Here is a 16792-nt window from a genome sequence, read left to right as displayed (position 1 = left end):
GCTATATACACACACACCCCCTCCCCCAGGACCCTATGGATCCCTGCCTCTCCCAAGCCTGGACCATCTAGATCCCCTGGACTGCCTGGATCCCTCTGTTATTCCCTGCCCTGGGCCATATAGATCCCTCTGGACCCTATAGATCCCCCTGTCACAGGAGGACCCAGTCATCTGGACATGCAGGCAGCCCCAGGTGTCCAGGTAGTGGACCAGGGTGTCCAGGGGTAGATGCCCCCCCGACCCAGATGCCCTGTAACTCCCCTCAGCCCCATATAAACCCCATAGTTCCTCTCCCCCCGGGTCATATAGACCTTATAGGCCACTCTTTCCATCCCTATAGGCCCTCCCCACAGTTCTATAGACTCCCCCAGCCCCATATGGACCATATAACCCCCCCGCGGCCATATAGACCCTAAAACACCCCCCACACACCCCCATATAGATCATCCCAGCCCCATAAAACCCCCACAACCGCCCCTCCAAACCCCATACAGCCCCCCCACCCCATATAGAACACCCATCTCCTTAGAGACCCTCTACCCTCAGCCCCTCCCACACCTTTGTCAGGATTTAACCCCAGCTGGCAACTCAGCACCACGCAGCCGCTCGCTCGCTTCCCCCCCACGCAGTGGGATGGGGGAGAGAATTGGGGGGAAAAAAGTCAAACTCGTGGGTTGAGATAAGAACAGTTTAACAGGACAGAAAGGAAGAAACTAATAATGATAGTAATAACAATACTAAGGTGACAATGGCCTGGACAACGCCCCGAGAGACCCAACATGGACGTCGCGGGGAGGGGCCCGGCGTCCCTTCTCCTGACTGACGGGGGTCTCGGACACTCCTGGAACTGGGGTGGGAGAAGGTTCCAGAAGGCCAGGACCTGGGGCCCAGAAATAGGGGCACAGCGGAGCAAAAAAATCACACACAAAAGTTTTTTTCACTCTGCTGTAGTAAGATGCTGGCAGTCTCCAATGTGAAAAATCATGAGTCCAGCAAAGCAAAATAATGAGACTTTAAGCTCATGATACTTGAAACAAACCCGTGATTTGCCTTCTAGTAATTAAGACGGAATATACTTGTTACAGAGATAGAAGACTATCTGTATAACAGTTACATAGACAGTTATGTAGATAGAAGAGGTAAATAACTTCTAGCGAGAGCCTGAAAGAGTTGCAGATCAAAAGATGACTGGAAAAAGCATGTAGAAATCTTTGGAAAAGAGAAAATGTAACACAGTAAAAGGCATAGCAGAAATTAAAAACTGAAGTCGGAGACATTGGTTTTTGGAGGTTTTTTTCTTCCTTTGAACTGTGGGAGAGACTAATTTTGGAATGAACTGTCAAAGGAAATGATGACTAGACGCTCTCAGGCAGGAGCCTTTATGTTTCCAAGACGTTCAATTTGGCGCTGAGATACATAGATGAAAATGGCCATTGCGTGCAGGAGGTTGGAGTAGATGATCTTCCTTTGGTGTACCTGACCCTCCAAGCAGCGTACCTTGGTACAGGCACATACAGTATGGTGTCGGGGTTTAACCCCAGCCAGCAACTAAGCACCGCGCAGCCGCTCGCTCACTTCCCCCCCCCCAGTGGGATGGGGGAGAGGATTGGGGGGAAAAGTCAAACTTGTGGGTTGAGATAAAGACAGTGTAATGGGACAGAAAAAGAAGAAAATAATAATAATGATGAGAATAATAAAAGAATGAGAATATGCAAAACAAGTGATGCAGAGTGCAATTGCTCACCACTCGCTGACCGATGCCCAGTTAGATCCCAAGCAGCAGCTCGCCCCCCCTGCCCAACTCCCCGCAGTTTATATACTGCACATGACGTCACACAGTATGGAATACCCCTTTGGCCAGTTTGGCTCAGCTGTCCTGGCTGTGTCCTTTCCCAACTCCTTGTGCCCCTCCAGCTTTCTTGCTGGCTGGGCATGAGAAGCTGAAAAGTCCTTGACATAGTATAAATACTACTTAGCAACAGCTGAAAACGTCAGTGTGTTATCAACATTCTTCTCATACTGAACCCAAAACATAGCACTATGCCAGCTACTAGAAAGAAAATTAACTCTATTCTGGCTGAAACTAGGACATATGGCATGCCAAAATCCTCTTCAGTCTGACTACAAGTACAAAGAAGCATTAGAAATACCACGCTTAAGTCCCTCTGGATTAGTATTTCATCTGCTTGTGTTGTGAATACTGAAGGACTGCATCTGAAGGGGAGAGATGCTTTTTTCCAGTTTTATCCTTTTGCTGCCACCAGGCAGCAGATTAGGGCTGAGACAGGGCAACTCTAGCCCACCAAGTTCATTATCCAGTTATATACTCACCCACCCCAAGTTTGCCAAATTCCTTTGTTATGGCTGTTTATAGCTCCTGCCTCCACAGTCTTCCATGGCAATGAGTTTTGCACCGTGTAATTGAGTCTTGGCGGGGATGTGGAACTCCTCCCCCCCCCCTTTTCTTTATTTTAAACCTGTTATTTGATTGTTTCTTTAGGTTTCAACCAGTTCTTGTCTTGTAAGAAATCGTGTCTAATCATTGGGGTATTGCTATTCATAATTTCACATTTATTTTACACCTCTCATACAGGAACAGTTTGGCGTTGTGGGTTGTTCTTCTTGCCCCAAGTGATTGCCTGATGTGCGTCTCCGGGGTGCTGAAACCCTCCTCCTCCGTGCTGAGGGGTCACACTCGGTGCTGTGCACAAACTGGCTGCAGAGGTCAGAGCCCCGATGTGGGGATCTGCTCCGCTTTCTCGGCCGCAGCTGAGCGTGCTCCCGAGCGGCCCTGGGTGTGGGAGCCCGCTTGGAGCTGGCATTGGAGGGCCCTGCAGCCGCATCATCCCTTGGGGCTCGGTCATGATGTGGAGGACTTGCTCTCCGCCTCCTCTTCCTCCTCACGGAGCGGTGGTAGTCCGTGGTCTCCACGACCCGGCTGCGGAGAGCGTAGCCCTGCCGCAGGGATCTGCTCTGCTTCTGCATTGGCAGGGTTTGCTCCTGAGCAGCACTGGGTGCAGGAGCCGACTGGGAGGTGCCGTTGGAGGGCCCTGGAGCAGCAGCATCCCTGGGAGCGTGATCACGACTTGGAGGACTCCTCCTCCTCTTCCTCCTCCTCGTCCCTGTTGAGTGGTCGTAGTCTGTGGTGTCCACCAACCAGCTCCGGACATCTCTTCCCCACTGCGGGGATCTGCTCCGGGCCCTCTCCCTGGCACCGTTCCTCTGGCAGCGGGAAGGGCTGCATCCGTGCTCCTCTTTGGTGCTGTCTTCTTGCACGGTGTGCAGAGGGGCAAGTGGTGGAGAGCAGACCGGGCACGCAGCTTTCCTTCTGGACACCAGCCTCAGGCAGCCGCAGAAGAAGCGATGCAAGCAGGAGCCCACGTAGGAGGCGATGCTCAGCCTGCCTGGCCAGCCTGCAGATGCCTCCCATGCACCTGCCTGGGTTAGCTGTCTGGTGCTGGCTGGTGCAGAGGAGCTGCTGTCCTCTGGAGAGTCCTCCATGCCCACCGCCATGTCCTGCAAAGAGAGCTGTGCAAAGGTCCTGCCCTTTCCTGCTGAAAGGACCTGAACAGTGGGGAAACCCCAGCAGCTGTGGGAGGGGACAGCTAAGGGCCTCCCAAAGCCTCTCCTGGAGGGCTGCAAAGGCAGAAGGGCCAAAGGCGGACAAATGGGGTGGATCGAGGTGGGATGCTTTGAGAGGGAGCAGCCTTGCGGCTGTGAAGAAAGCGGCAGCGTGGGAGGGAGAAGAGAGCAATGCCAAGATCCCAGAAAGAAATCTGCTGTCCCTCTGGTGCCCTGAGCCACCTCCCCAGGTTACCTTAGTCCTAGGAGGCAGACCCTCTGGTCCCACAGCATCCTCCTGCTTGCCCTCGGCCCCGCATTGACTGAGGGAGGAACAGGCATATGCTGGTGCCAGTGAGGAAGGCACCCTTTCTCCCCTTTTCAAATCAGAGCACCTGGAGAAAAAATTTCGATGCACCATCGATCAGAATTTCTTCCTACCAGCTAACCTAATCCTACCCTCTTTCAGTTTAAAACCGTTCCCCCTAGTCCTATCACTACAATCCCTCGTAAAAAGTCCCTTCCCGTCTTTCCCTTACTCTCCTGTTATTACCTGACGTAAAACAGCAAATAGGCTTGCTGCTGGAGGACCGTGCTGATGTCACAATGACCCACAGATGAATCGTTCATCTCGTACCACAGTCCATTGCTGGCCTGTAAAAAAAAAAAAGGCAACGATATGAATCGTTGTTCATCAGGAGATGAACTGCATGGTTTCCCCACAAAAACGCAGGCAGAAAAACTCCAGAACCGCCAAAACAAACCCAAGCCAGCCTCTAAGGAGACGTTCTCCCCCAAATCCTTGGCTGCCGGTACCATTGCCGTGAAAGTTTGTCTTCCTTTTTCTCTTGGCGTGGAAGGAAGTTTCTCTTTACCTTTGTGTAGCAGAAATAGTGTCCCGAATGACACCCGTTACCGCTGTGCACCAGGACAGCGTATAAAGAGTAGAAGAGCGACTCTCCGTCTGGCTGAGACATGTACGGGCGAAGATCCAAGCAGTTGGAATACTTCACGACCTACGGAGAGACCAAGAGTGCTCAGAAATGATCCTGAAATACTACACGAAATATCCCTCCAAGACCAGGGGCCAGAGGTGTATAAATACATCTTTGGGGCTCACGAACACTTGGTTTTTCCCTAAAGCAACCTAAAGGTAATGGTTTGGGTGGCAGGAAACTATTGTCGGCCAAAGAGTACGTCCTTGTCTTCCCGCAGCAACTCTTCTCTTTCCAGAAGGGAACACAATAAAACTCAACAGCTTGTGAAAGTGCGGACCACCATGAGAAATATCCCGCTCCGGGAAGAAAAACGTTGCCCTCTGGTTGCATACTCACCTTGTTGATCTTCCCGCCGGTGAAATCTTCGAACCTTTTCAGGCACACCGTGAGGACCCTGGGCGCGCCATGGATTGTAAACCTCTTGGAGGCGGCGACCATCTTGTTACACCTTGAAACCGAGCACAGAGCCTTCGTATATGCCCTATCTTGCCCCAAAAAGGCCAGACACCCTTTCGTGTCTCCCCCACCCCTACGCTGTTTTAAGGCTGCTCAGATGCATAAAGCCATATTAAAATATTTGTGCCTGATCATTGCGCATCTAACCTACGCGAAAAGATGGCTTATGCTGGAGTATGCGCAGCACCTTCACGCAGGATCTAATATTGTTAATAATCATCTTACTGGCTGCATTTAAAGCAGTTTTCGCCATCCAGCTGCTCGGGTTTCACAAAGTCCGCCAGCGCTGCGGTGACAGATGAGGCTGCCTGGAGGAGTGAGAAAGGAGAGAGCTGACCTCCGGGAAATACTGATCTCCGGGAAATGTCCTCGCCCAAACACTTTATCAAGAGTTGACAAGACGACCCAGGTAGCTGACGCTGAGGAGAGACGCTGTGGACCCGCGAGGAGGCAGAAAGAGGGTACGATGCCGAATATTTCCCTCAATTCCTGGGGCTATCCAGAGTTACGTCTCTGTGCCACTGCTCGGTTCAGCTACCGATGGTGTGCAGGGTCATCGATAACGAAAATAATACAACCCGTCAGCCTAGGGGTCCGACGGGTGTCGAGGGAGGGCAAAAAGAAGAAGGATGCAGAGGGATCCTTCCATTCTGCCGCCAAGCTCTCTTGTGTTCACACTACGTGTTTTTTAAAGCAACTGTGTTGATTCTGGAAAGCTACGGGGGCCTTGGGGACATCTCGAAGCACGATTACAAACTCCCTTACTTTGATATCCAAAGGAATGTCCAGAAAGGCCTCGTAGGAATCGGAAACCGCTTTGCAGCTCGAGCACGTGACTGGAAGGAAATTCAAAATGCTCAGGGATAGGGGAAGTCGACCGGCTGTGCCGCTCTACGTCCTTCACACCTACTATGCCAGTCACACCATCGGCTGCTCATCACAGGCAGACAGAAGGACACGGACAATTCCAAGGAGAGCAACGGTTGTGGAAAAGTACCTCTGGATCGCAGAAAGCCCCCAAATATTTGGTGGACGATGGTAGTCGATTCAGAAGAGATGTCCAAGCTGGAAATAAATGGTAAGGCAGAGAGTTATTATCATCTCCTCCAGGTGTGAAAGCCCTGGGCATAGTTCTTCCTTGATGGCACTACACCAAGGAGTCCGAAGGGCTTGGGAACATTGCAAAATTAATTTGCTGGTGCTTACTTGCTGATTCCATTCAGACAAGCTCTCTGCATGGCATCAACAGTGTAACGTAAGAACTCATGGGCATCCTCCTGCGTGCCAAGCTGGAAATGTTCTCCTATTACTAAAAAAGAAGAAGTTAGTAGCTTTCTCCTACAAGAACAGAAGAAAACTCGTCCAAGCCCCTGAGATGACTCACGTGAGAGAACACTGATGACAGCCGAAGGGTAGATGGCACTGCCCGAGGAGCGCAGGACTCTGTTAACGTGGCTTTCCATTCTACACATCACGCAGAAGCCTCGCTGGTGACCTGAAGAGGAAAGGAGGGAAGCAAGAGCCTTGGGTGAGCAAAATATCCACAGCGATGGGAAACCTAGTGGGGATTTTGAAGTTCTAAGTCTCCCCATCCCAACAAGCCCAGGCCGTTTTAGTGCAGAGAAAACTTTCTTCAGAGGGATGTTAAGCTGACAGAATATTTCAATAAAGCAAAGAGGGTTTAACCTGCAGGAATAGGGACCAAGACCTGGGGCTAGAAACGGGTGCCCTTCTGAAGATGAACACGGCTCGATACGACAGGTGCCTTCTAGGCTTGAGCATTCAAAGACGACCAACTCGGGGGAACTGGGAAAGAAGGGCTGCTTTTTTTCTCTTCAATTCCAGATTCTTGGAATCCTGGGGAAGTGCCTGACAGGTTGACAAGGAGACGTTCCTCAAAGTACTCACACGACTGGCTGTGCTCACGAGACAGCAGGTAGTTGGCCAGAGGTGGGGTGTAGGTCAGGCACTGCAGGATGGAGTTGAGGAAACACAGATTGCCCGGGTTGTGGAGTCCGGCTCCAGCTCTCCATTGCTGCTGCCAGTCCATGTAAATCCTCTCCGGTGGAAAAAGGATCCTTTGTGGCGGAGCCATCCCCTCAGTGACGACTGCAGGGAAATGACATTTGAAAAGAGATGAGACAATATTGTTGCACGAAAGCACATGTAAAAAAGTTGAGTTCTTGACAGGAGTACGACCAGCTTAAACATCCAACCTGGAAGCATCAGGGGAAGCCTAACGCTGCCATCGAAAGTTTTCTGGTCAAGAAAGAGTTTTGGAAAACAATGTGTTGCCCTGCTTGCTTTCCCTAAAGTCCAACAAAGCCACACTCGGACTTCTACCTTCCTTTCCCTCTAGAGTCTTGAACTTCAGTATCAAGCCTTCCCTCTTCCTGACTGTAATTTCAGGAAAACAAGCCCAGAAGGTAACCCTACTAATGTCAGATCTTTCTACGAGCAATGTCTTCTTTCGAAGACTGTACACAGTGGCAGAGCAGTGACCAAAAAACGCGTCTCCCTGCTTGAAAACACCTGGGTAAGTCTGGGTGCCATCAGGAAATGCCCCAGAATTCCCTCTCGGTTGTCAGGACCTCAACATTTAGGGACGGAGCACCAGCCACCTCCATTGCCTTTGGGGATTCCCAGAACCCAAGCCTGCTGCCGAAGTTGTTACTCACAGGACTCGTTCCCCATCACGGCCATCGCTCCTCACCGGAACAGAGGGCAAAGCTCAGGATGACAAAGGATCTCAGGACACGCTCCGGAAAGACAAGACCGGCGCAAATCCCGTCACCTGATGGCAAAGAAATAATCGTAGCTCAACAAAATGATTAAAAATCTTCCGGCCGCTACTTTAACATCTGCCTTTGCCGTGCTCCTTTTCTGCCTCCTTTCCTACCGCTTCTTGCCGTTCTAGGCTGAGCCCAACGCCTCAGACTACGCTACCACCCCCTCTACTTACCTATCCTAGGATATAATAAAGAAATAATAATTAGCAAACAGGAACTCTGCCCGTAGCCCACCTCTGGCCAGCCCATCAAGGTGCAACAGCTCAGCCTACAGCTCCGACGGTATAGACCAGCCTATACTTTTATCCCGTTATCTACCCACTCTATGATCTGCCCTGAAAGTCAAACCATAATTACCTTTGTGCGAGGATGGCAGTTGAGAAGAAGCGAGCAGTAAACGATAAATGGTTGGGAAAAAACCCAAAACCAGTAGGCACTCAAGGAGCAGAGGAAGGAGCCGAGCTATCCCGAAGGCCAGCTCAGCCCAACTGGCTGCCCCTGGCTCGCTTTTTGGGATGCCAAAGCCGCGGCCAGGTGAGGTCACAAACGCCGGGCGGGCGCCGCATCGCTGCCCCTTTGTGACACGGGGGCTGTGGCCACGGACCGGGCACCTCAGGTAGCCAGCAACTGGGAGCCACTGGGCTTCCCCACGTACTGCTGGCAAAGGGCTGGTCATCCCTTGAACAGAGCTCCCACGTCTTCCCTGAGCCGCACCAGCCAGATGAATAAAAAGCTGCCCAGGGCCGTAATGAAGCGTCTTCACATCCGGGTTGACCTTGGATTTCTTTTCCGCTCTTCCCAGGTCCAGGATTGCGTCTGAAGAGGTTCGTGTAGCGAAGCACGTGGTCTCTCACGGGTTTATTTCCAATGGATTTTTAATCTGCCCCTCGAGATAGCGATGGGAAACCTAGTGGGGATTTTGAAGTTCTAAGGACAGTCGGCCACAGGCTGACTCTGAACCGGCGCTGCCAAAGAAACGTCTTCAGCAACTGCGCTGGGTTGACCTTGGTTGGCTGCCAGGCCCCCACCCAGCTGCTCTCTCACACCCTCAAGCTCCAAAAAAACCATTTGTACGTGGCTTTTTAGCACCTTCGCAGTTCGTAGAATCATTTAGGTTGGAAAAGACCTTCAAGGTCATTGACTCCAACCAGCAACCATGCCCACTAAACCACGTCTTGAAGTGCCTCGTCTACGCGCTTTTTGAACCCCTCCAGGGATGGTGACCCCACTGCTTCCCTGGGCAGCCTGTTCCAACGCCTGACAACCCTTCCAGTAAAGGATTTTTTTTCTAATATCCAAACTAAACCTCCCCTGGTGCAACTTGAGGCCGTTTTCTCTCCTCCTACCCCTAGTTACTTGATAGTAGAGACCAGCACCCACCTCACTACACCCTCCTTTCGGGTAGTTGTAGAGAGTGATCAGGTCTACTCTCACCCTCCTTTTCTCCAGACTAAACCACCCCAGTTCCCTCAGCCGCTTCTCCTAAGTTCTCCAGACCCTTCTCCTTGGCCTCCAGACCCTTCACCAACTTGGTTGCCCTTCTCTGGACACGCTCCAGCACCTCAACGTCTTTCCCGTAGCGAGGGGCCCAAAACCGAACCCAGGACTCGAGGTGTCACCTCACCGGTGCCCACTACAGGGGGACAACCACCTCCCTGCTCCTGCTGGCCACACCATTTCTGATACAGGCCAGGATGCCGTTGGCCGTCTTGGCCACCTGGGCACACTGCTGGCTCATCTTCAGCCGGCTGTCGACCAACACCCCCAGGTCTTCTTCTGCCAGGCAGCTTTCCAGCCACTCTTCCCCAAACCTGTAGCGCTGCGTGGATTCTTTGTGACCCAAGCGCAGGACCCGGCACTTGTTGAACCTCATACAATTGGCCTCGTCCCATCCATCCAGCCTGTCCAGATCCCCCTGTAGAGCCTTCCTACCCTCCAGCAGATCAACCCTCCCTCCCAACTTGGCGTCGTTGCCAAACTTGCTGAGGGTGCACTCCATCCCCTGGAGAAAAAAAGAGTGATCTGCATTTAGGGCTGTTCTTGCAGCTTTCTCTGGGGTTCAGTCATTTTCTTGGAGCGGTTTCTACAACAGACAGAAGATGTAACCAAGACTACAAATGGGAAAATTGATTGGGGTCTAACCCACCAGGTCTGCCCCTGTCAGAGCAAGTCCTCGTCTTTATCATCCCTATGGCCTCCATTTCATAGAATCATAGAATCATCGAATGGTGTGGGTTGGAAGGGACCTTAAAGATCATCTAGGTCCAAGCCCCCTGCCATGGGCAGGGACACCTTCCACTAGACGAGGTTGCTCAAAGCCCCATCCAACCTGGCCTTGAACACCTCCAGGGAGGGGGCATCCACAACCCCTCTGGGAAAACTCTCCCAGTGTTTCACCACCCTCACCGTAAAGAATTTCTTCCTAATATCTAATCTAAATCTTCCCTCTCTCACTTTAAAACTGTTACCCCTCGTCCTATCGCTACACTCCCTGATAGAGAGTCCCGCCCCATCTTTCCTGTAGGCCCCCTTTAACTACTCTTCTCTACATTAGCCAGCTTCAGACAGCAGGCAAGTTGCACTTTACACCAGGGCAGCAGCCTGAAGCCCAGCAAGGGAAGATAAGGACTGACGGGGGGTAGTTCAGATTCAACAGCACTGAAGGAGGCAGGTAGTAATTGTCTCCTATGACAGAAAGAGAAACAGGCAGGAGGAGAAGAAAAAGAGCAAAGGCAGGAAAAGGAAACGTATTCTGAACACATTTTAACACTTGTCATCACCTGACATAAAACAGCAAATAGGCTCGCTGCCTGAGAACTGTCTTGATGCCACAACCATTCACAGCCATATCATTCATCTCGTACCACAGTCCATTGCTGGCCTGCAAAGAAAGGCATCAGTCTCTGGAGATGAACCGCATGGTTTCTCCACAAAAACACAGGCGGAAAACTACAGAACCAAGAGTACGCCAACACAAATCCAACCCAGCCCCTAAGGAGACCTTCTCCCCCCAACCCTTGGCCGCCAGTTACGCTGCCGGGAAGGTTTGTCTTCCCCAGCACACATTTTTTCCCTTGCTAGGAAGGAAGTTGCTCTTTACCTTTGTGTAGCACAAATAGTGTCCTGCACGACAGCTGTCACCACGATGCACCAGGACAGCATATAAGGAGTAGAGGAGCACTTCTCCGGCTGTCTGGGACATGTATGGCCGAAGATCCAAGTACTCAGGATACTCCACAACCTACAGGGAGACCAGGAGGGCTCAGAAACGATCCTGAAGTACTACATGAAATAGCCTTCAACAGGCATGGTTTGTCTGGCAGGAAAATGCTCCCGGCCAAAGCAGCTCTGTCGGAGCAGAGTACATGCTTGTCTTCGCACCGGAACTCTCCTCTCCTCGGAAGGGAACACGAAAAAGCCAACAGGAACAGCTTGTGAAAGAGCGTACTGCTTTGGGAAATCTCCTGCTCCGGGAAGAGAAAGTTGCCCTCCAGTGGCATACACACCTTGCTGATCTTCCTGCCGGTGCAATCTTCAAACTTTTTCAGACACACTGTGAGAACCTTGGGCGCGCAATGGACTGTAAACCCCTTGGAGGCAGCAACCATCTTGTCACACCTTGAAAGCAAGCACAGAGCCAAGTGCTGAAATGCACCCAATTTTCCCCCAAGAAGACCAGACAAGCTTTCTTGTCTCACACAGCCTTACACTATTTTAAGGCTATTCAGTACCATAAGGCCATATTAAAAAAAAGCTGCGTCTCGTTATCGTGCATTAAGCCTATGTGAAACGATGACTTCTGCTCAATGACATGCAGCACCTTCCCGCAGGATCTAGTACTACTGGGTCGCTAGTAATCATCTTACTTGCTACACTTAAAGCAGTTTTCACCATCCAGCTGCTCCGGTTTCACAAAGTCCTCCAGAGCTGCAGTGACAGAAGAGGCTGCCTGGAGGAGTGAGAGAGGAGAGCAGTGAGCTGCGGGCAATGCCCTTGCCCAAACACTTACTAGGAGTTGACAAGAAGACCCAGGTAGCTGATGCTGAGGACCCGCAAGCAGTGTCCAGAAGGAGGCAGAAAGAGGGTATGATGCTGAACATTTCCCTCAGGGAACTGAATTCCTGAGGGATTCCCGGGGCTATCAAGAGCTACTTCCCTGTGGCACTGCAGGGTCATCAATAATGAAAACGATACAACCCATCAGCCTGGGAGCCAGATGGGGTGCTGAGGGAGGGCAAAAGGAAGAAGGATGAGAGAACATCAAGGGTGCAGAGAGGATAATTCGTACTTGTCCAGCTTAAAGCCAGCACCTACAAGGAGATCAATGCCATGGCCTCCCCGGAAGAACTCAGCCCATTCCACTTCTGACCCTCCACCAAGCTCTCTTGTGTTCGCAGCATACGTTTTTAAGTCAACAGCATGGATTGCGGAAAGCTACAGGGGCCTTGGGATGTCTTGAAGCACAGCTATAAACCCTCTTACTTTTATATCCAAAGGGACATCCAGGAAAGCCTCGTAGGAATCGGAAACTGCTTTGCAGCTCAAGCACGTGACTGGAAGGCAAATCAAAATGCTCAGCGATAGGGGAAGTCACTGGCTGTGCCAGTTTCCGTCCTTCATACCTACTACGCCGGTCACACGATTGGCTGTGTATCACAGGCCAACAGAAGGGCACAGACAATTCCAAGTTGAGCGATAGTTGCGGAAAAGTACCTCTGGATCTCAGAAAGCCCCCAAATGTTTGATGGATGATGGTAGTTGCTTGAGAAGACATGCCCAACCTGGAAATAAATGGGAAGGCAGAGAGTGATCTCCTCCAAGAGTCTTGCTTTGTCTGAAAGCCCCGGGCATAGGTTTTCCTTGGTGGGAGTACAGCAAGGAGTCCAAAGGGCTTGGGAACATCGAAAAGGTAATTTGCTTGTGCTTACTCGCTGCTTCCACTCAGACAAGCTGTCTGCATGGCATCGACAGTATAGTGTAGGAACTCGTGGGCATCTTCCTGCCTGCCAAGCTGGAAATCTTCTCCTATGCCTAAGAAAGAAGAAGTTAATAATTCTCTCCTACAAGAAGGGGAGAAAACCTGTAAAAGCACCTGAAATGACTTACGTGTGAGGACGTTGATGACAGCGCTAGGCTGGATGGCACTGTCCGAGGAATGCAGGACCTCGTTAACGTGCGCTTCCATTATGCATATCATGCAGAAGTCTTGCTGACGACCTGAAGAGGGAGAGAGGGAGGGAGGGAAGCAAGCTCTTCAGGTTAGCATAATAGCCATAGCGATGGGAAACCTCATGGAGATCCTGAAATTTTAAGAACAGTCTCCACTCCTCCCAAGGTGCCAACGTCCCAACAAGCTCGGGACATTTTAGTGCGTAGAAAAGTTTCTTCAGAGGGATGCTTAACTGACAGAAGTTTTCTGTGCAATAAGCAAAGAGAGTTTGACTTGCAGGAATAGGGACCAAGACCCAGGGCTAGAAAGAAGTGCCTCTCTGAAGATGAACACACCTAGATAAGGCGAGCGGCTGCTAGGCCTGAGTGTTCAAAGAACAACTCCTCGTGGGGTCAACAAAGAAGGACTGCTTTTCTCCTAAATCAGATTCCAGATTCTGGGAATCCTGGGGAAGTGCCCAACAGATGTACAAGGAGATGTTCCTCAAAGTACTCAACGACTGGCTGTGCTCACGAGAGAGCAGGTAGTTGGCCAGAGGGGCTGTGTACGTCAGGCACTGCAGGACGGAGTTGACGAAGCACGTATTGCCCAGGTTGTGCAGTCCCGCTCCAGCTCTCTGTCTTTGCTGCCAATCCATGCGAATCTTCTCCGGGGGAAAGAGGATCCTTTGTTGTGGAGCCATTTCCTTGGCAATGACTGCAGGGAAATGACATTTGAAAAGAGATGACACGATTTTGTTGCACAAAAGCTTTTTTAAAAGTCGAGTTCTGTACAGGAGCACTCAGGACAACCAGCTCTAACCTCCAACCCAGAAACACTGGGGGAAGCCTAATGCTCCCATTGATATTTACTGGTCAAGAAACAGTTTTGGAAGATAGGCTGCACCCCTGCTTATTTTGCCAGAAGTGCAACAAGCCCACACTCTGATTTCTGTGCCCAGGGCTACCTTCCTTTCCCTCTCGAGACTTGAATTGGATTCTCAGGTCAAGTCTCCCCTCTTCCTGATTGTAAATTGATGAAAACAAGCAAGTATCTAGCACAGAAGGTAACCCGACTGATGTCAGATCTTTCTGCGAGCAAGGTCATCTTTCAAAGTCTTGTACTAGTGGCAGAGGAGTGACAGAGGAGCGTTTCCCTGCGTCTAATCGGAAGCACCTGGCTAAGTCTGGCTGCTGTCAGGAAATGCCCCAGAATTCACTCTAGGTTGTCAGCACATTCAGGGATGGAGCACCAGCCACGTCCTTTGCCTTTGGGGATTCACAAAGCCTAAGCCTGCTGGCGAAGCCGTTACTTACAGGAGTCGTTCCCCATTGCGGCCATCACTCCTCTCAGGAACAGAGGGAAAAGCTTTGGATGACAAAGGAGGTCAGGACGTGCTCCAGAAAGAGAAGATCGGCGCCAATCCTGTCTCCTGATCACAAAGAAATAACTGTAACTCAACAAAATGCTGAAAAAAAACCCCAAACGCAACCCACAGAACAGCATCCGCCACCAACAGTGTTTCAGTGGCACTTGTAACCGCTGTCGAGCTGCAGGCTGATGGCCCCACTGTCCCTGTCACAGGACTCCAGTTGCCAGCAATTACCGAGGCCCTTTTGAAAGACTGCATTGCGTGTCACCTTCTCTGAAGAGGACCTGCTGCTTACCTGTGGCTAGCCTTAGCAGCAGAGCCCTCGGGCTCTCCAGCCCACACTTGCTCACCTTGGATGCAGGAGTGACCGGCTTTCGGCCACTATTTTAACGGCTGCCTTTGCCGTGCTCCTTCTCTGTCTCCCTTCCTACCGCCTCAGTCAGGGCAGGCTTCTTGTCATTCTAGGCTGAGCCCAACGCCTCAGACTACACTGCCACCCCCTACTTACCTATCCTAGGATATGGTAAGGAAATAGCAAACAGGAACTCTACCCGTAGCCCACCTCTGGCCAGCCTATCAAGGTGTAATAGCTCAGCCTGCAGCTCGGAAGGCGCAGACCAGCCTGTACTTTCATCCCGTATCTACCTACTCTATGATCTGTCCTGAAAGTCAAATCAGAATTACCTTGGAAAGAGGATGGAAGTTGAGAATTGAGCAGTAAATGATAAATGGTTGGGAAAATGTAGGCACGCAAGTAGCAAAGGAAGGAGCTGAGGTATCCCGAAGGCCAGCTCAGCCCAACTGGCTTTTGCTGGCCTGCTTTTCAGGATCCCAAGACCTGGCCAGGTGTGCTCACAAGCAGGGGAGGCTTTCTTCTTTTTATCTTCAGAGAAGTCTGGCAGACAAAGCTGAAAGTGATGGAAACAGAACAGATGGCTAGTTTGAAGCAAAAACAAGAGGGTTTGGTGACTTAGTTTTGTCTTCAACTCGTTTTATGCCACTGCATTGGTATATCAGTGATACAGATGCTTCTTGAACCTTCCATAAGGGTGTTTTCCATGTGAAAATGCAAAAATCCCCCTGTGGTTTTCAGAGCAAAGCTAGAGAATACGTTTCGGCCTAGTATGTATGCCAAGTTTTTGGTTTACATGCATAACTGAGTTCACCCTGAGAGTCACTGCCACTATGATTCCAGTTGCCCCCAGCATGGCCCCAGAGTCCCACAGCATGGTCCTAGATGCTCCCAGTATGATGCCAGTTGCCCCCAGTGTGGTCCCACTTGCTCCCAGTATGATCCCAGATGCCCCTAGGGTGGTCCCAGTGGTCCTCATAAGTAAAGAGGGGGGGAATAGGGGATAGGGGGGACCCCAAAAATTTGAGGGCAGGGGGGCACCTACCTGTCTGCACCAGGGAGGTGATGCTGACCGGCCGGGGCATGCTGCTCGTGCGTGGAGATATATGGGGGTGCCACCGCCAATGCTGTCACAGCCCCCCCCTTTGAAACCCCACAGCGGGGGTCTCACCTCCTGCCCCCTCACCAGCCAGGGGAGAGCTGTGGGGAGAGAAAATGGGGGGTGAGTGGGGGTGGGGAAGAGATGGGGGGACTGAACGAGAAGGGTGGGGGGAATAGGGGGGGTCACCTGAGTGCGCCGCAGCTCCCCGTACTCCGGCCGCAGCACCTCCAGCACCCTGCACTCCAGCAGGTCTGTGATGTGGAGCAGACCTTCCCAAGATGGTGGCAGGGAGAGGGTGTGGGGGGGCAGACCCTTCCAAGGTGGCGTCCAGGAAGGTGGACTCCTCTCAAGATGGCGGCCCTGAGGGAGGACAGCGTCACCTATTGCCGGGGTCCAGGACATGGCGGCCCGCTTCCTTGTGAGAGGCCAGCAGCAGGTTGGACTGCGCCCGCTGGAAACGCCAGACCTGTGGGGCAGAGGCTGTGGGGCTGGCCCCATGGCTGGTGTGGGGTGGGCTGCCCTCCATCCTCCTCCTCCTCCTCGCCTGGGACTTGTGGGTCAAGTGCTTGAGGGCGATGTCGGCCAGGCTCTTGAAGAAGAGCTTCTCCTACAGACACACCTGTGGGGAGGGGAGGAGATGGCCACCAGTGATGGAGGAGGAGGAAGGTTCACAATGGTGGCCAGGGATGAAGGAGGAGAAGGGGTCAAAATGGCAGCCAGGACGGGGCAGCAACTCACCTTGTCGGTGATGGGGAGGTAGCAGCAGCTGGCGGCGCAGACAGGGCACGGACCTGCGTGAGAAACCAGACTCGAGCACCCCTCCAAAATGGCGGTTATGAGGGAAAAAGTTTGGCAAGATGGGAGGGGGAACCCTTTGGTGAGGTGGACGGGGGGCGGGAATCCCTCCCTTCCGCCATGTTATGGATATAAGGTGAGGGGGCATCCCTCCCTTCCGCCATTTTAGGAGGTTAAGGTCAGGGGGCTCCTTCCCTTCTGCCATTTTAGGGGTTCAA

At 51.8% G+C, this 16792-nt stretch overlaps 2 protein-coding genes across 2 annotated transcripts; both read right to left on the bottom strand.

Moving 5' to 3' along the window:
• Positions 1-3996: 3996 nt before the first annotated feature.
• Positions 3997-7718, bottom strand: LOC142026378 (ubiquitin carboxyl-terminal hydrolase 42-like). Its single transcript, XM_075019335.1, has 10 exons — positions 7694-7718; positions 6924-7124; positions 6400-6510; positions 6222-6324; positions 6013-6080; positions 5781-5851; positions 5241-5323; positions 4896-5007; positions 4437-4577; positions 3997-4215 (listed from the first exon to the last, which is right to left on the bottom strand). Exons 1-10 carry the CDS (start codon positions 7716-7718, stop codon positions 4111-4113), a joined length of 1020 nt encoding a protein of 339 aa, XP_074875436.1. The 3' UTR covers positions 3997-4110.
• A 2617-nt stretch (positions 7719-10335) lies between these two features.
• Positions 10336-14285, bottom strand: LOC142026377 (ubiquitin carboxyl-terminal hydrolase 42-like). The gene is made up of 12 exons (XM_075019334.1): positions 14270-14285; positions 13475-13670; positions 13353-13357; positions 12911-13021; positions 12733-12835; positions 12518-12585; positions 12287-12357; positions 11671-11753; positions 11311-11422; positions 10905-11045; positions 10585-10685; positions 10336-10489 (listed from the first exon to the last, which is right to left on the bottom strand). The coding sequence occupies exons 1-12, from the start codon at positions 14283-14285 to the stop codon at positions 10336-10338; spliced, it is 1161 nt and encodes a 386-aa protein (XP_074875435.1).
• Between the last annotated feature and the right edge of the window lie 2507 nt (positions 14286-16792).

This window comes from Buteo buteo, chromosome 33 (genome assembly GCF_964188355.1).
Source record: "Buteo buteo chromosome 33, bButBut1.hap1.1, whole genome shotgun sequence".
Taxonomy (NCBI): Eukaryota; Metazoa; Chordata; class Aves; order Accipitriformes; family Accipitridae; genus Buteo; species Buteo buteo.
The sequence above is the reverse complement of the archived record's forward strand: the minus strand, read 5'-3'. Positions and strand labels throughout refer to the sequence as shown.

Excerpts from the sequence above, each read along its gene's own strand:
- LOC142026377 (XM_075019334.1), bottom strand. Across the intron at positions 11,423-11,670 it reads AACTGCTTTAAGTGTAGCAA|GTGTGACAAGATGGTTGCTG; the intron begins GTAAGATGATTA and ends CTTGCTTTCAAG. Across the intron at positions 10,686-10,904 it reads ACTATTTGTGCTACACAAAG|GCCAGCAATGGACTGTGGTA; the intron begins GTAAAGAGCAAC and ends CTTTCTTTGCAG.
- LOC142026378 (XM_075019335.1), bottom strand. The coding sequence starts at position 7,718 with ATGGCCGTGATGGGGAACGAGTCCT. Across the intron at positions 5,008-5,240 it reads AACTGCTTTAAATGCAGCCA|GTGTAACAAGATGGTCGCCG; the intron begins GTAAGATGATTA and ends CTCGGTTTCAAG. Across the intron at positions 4,216-4,436 it reads ACTATTTCTGCTACACAAAG|GCCAGCAATGGACTGTGGTA; the intron begins GTAAAGAGAAAC and ends TTTTTTTTACAG.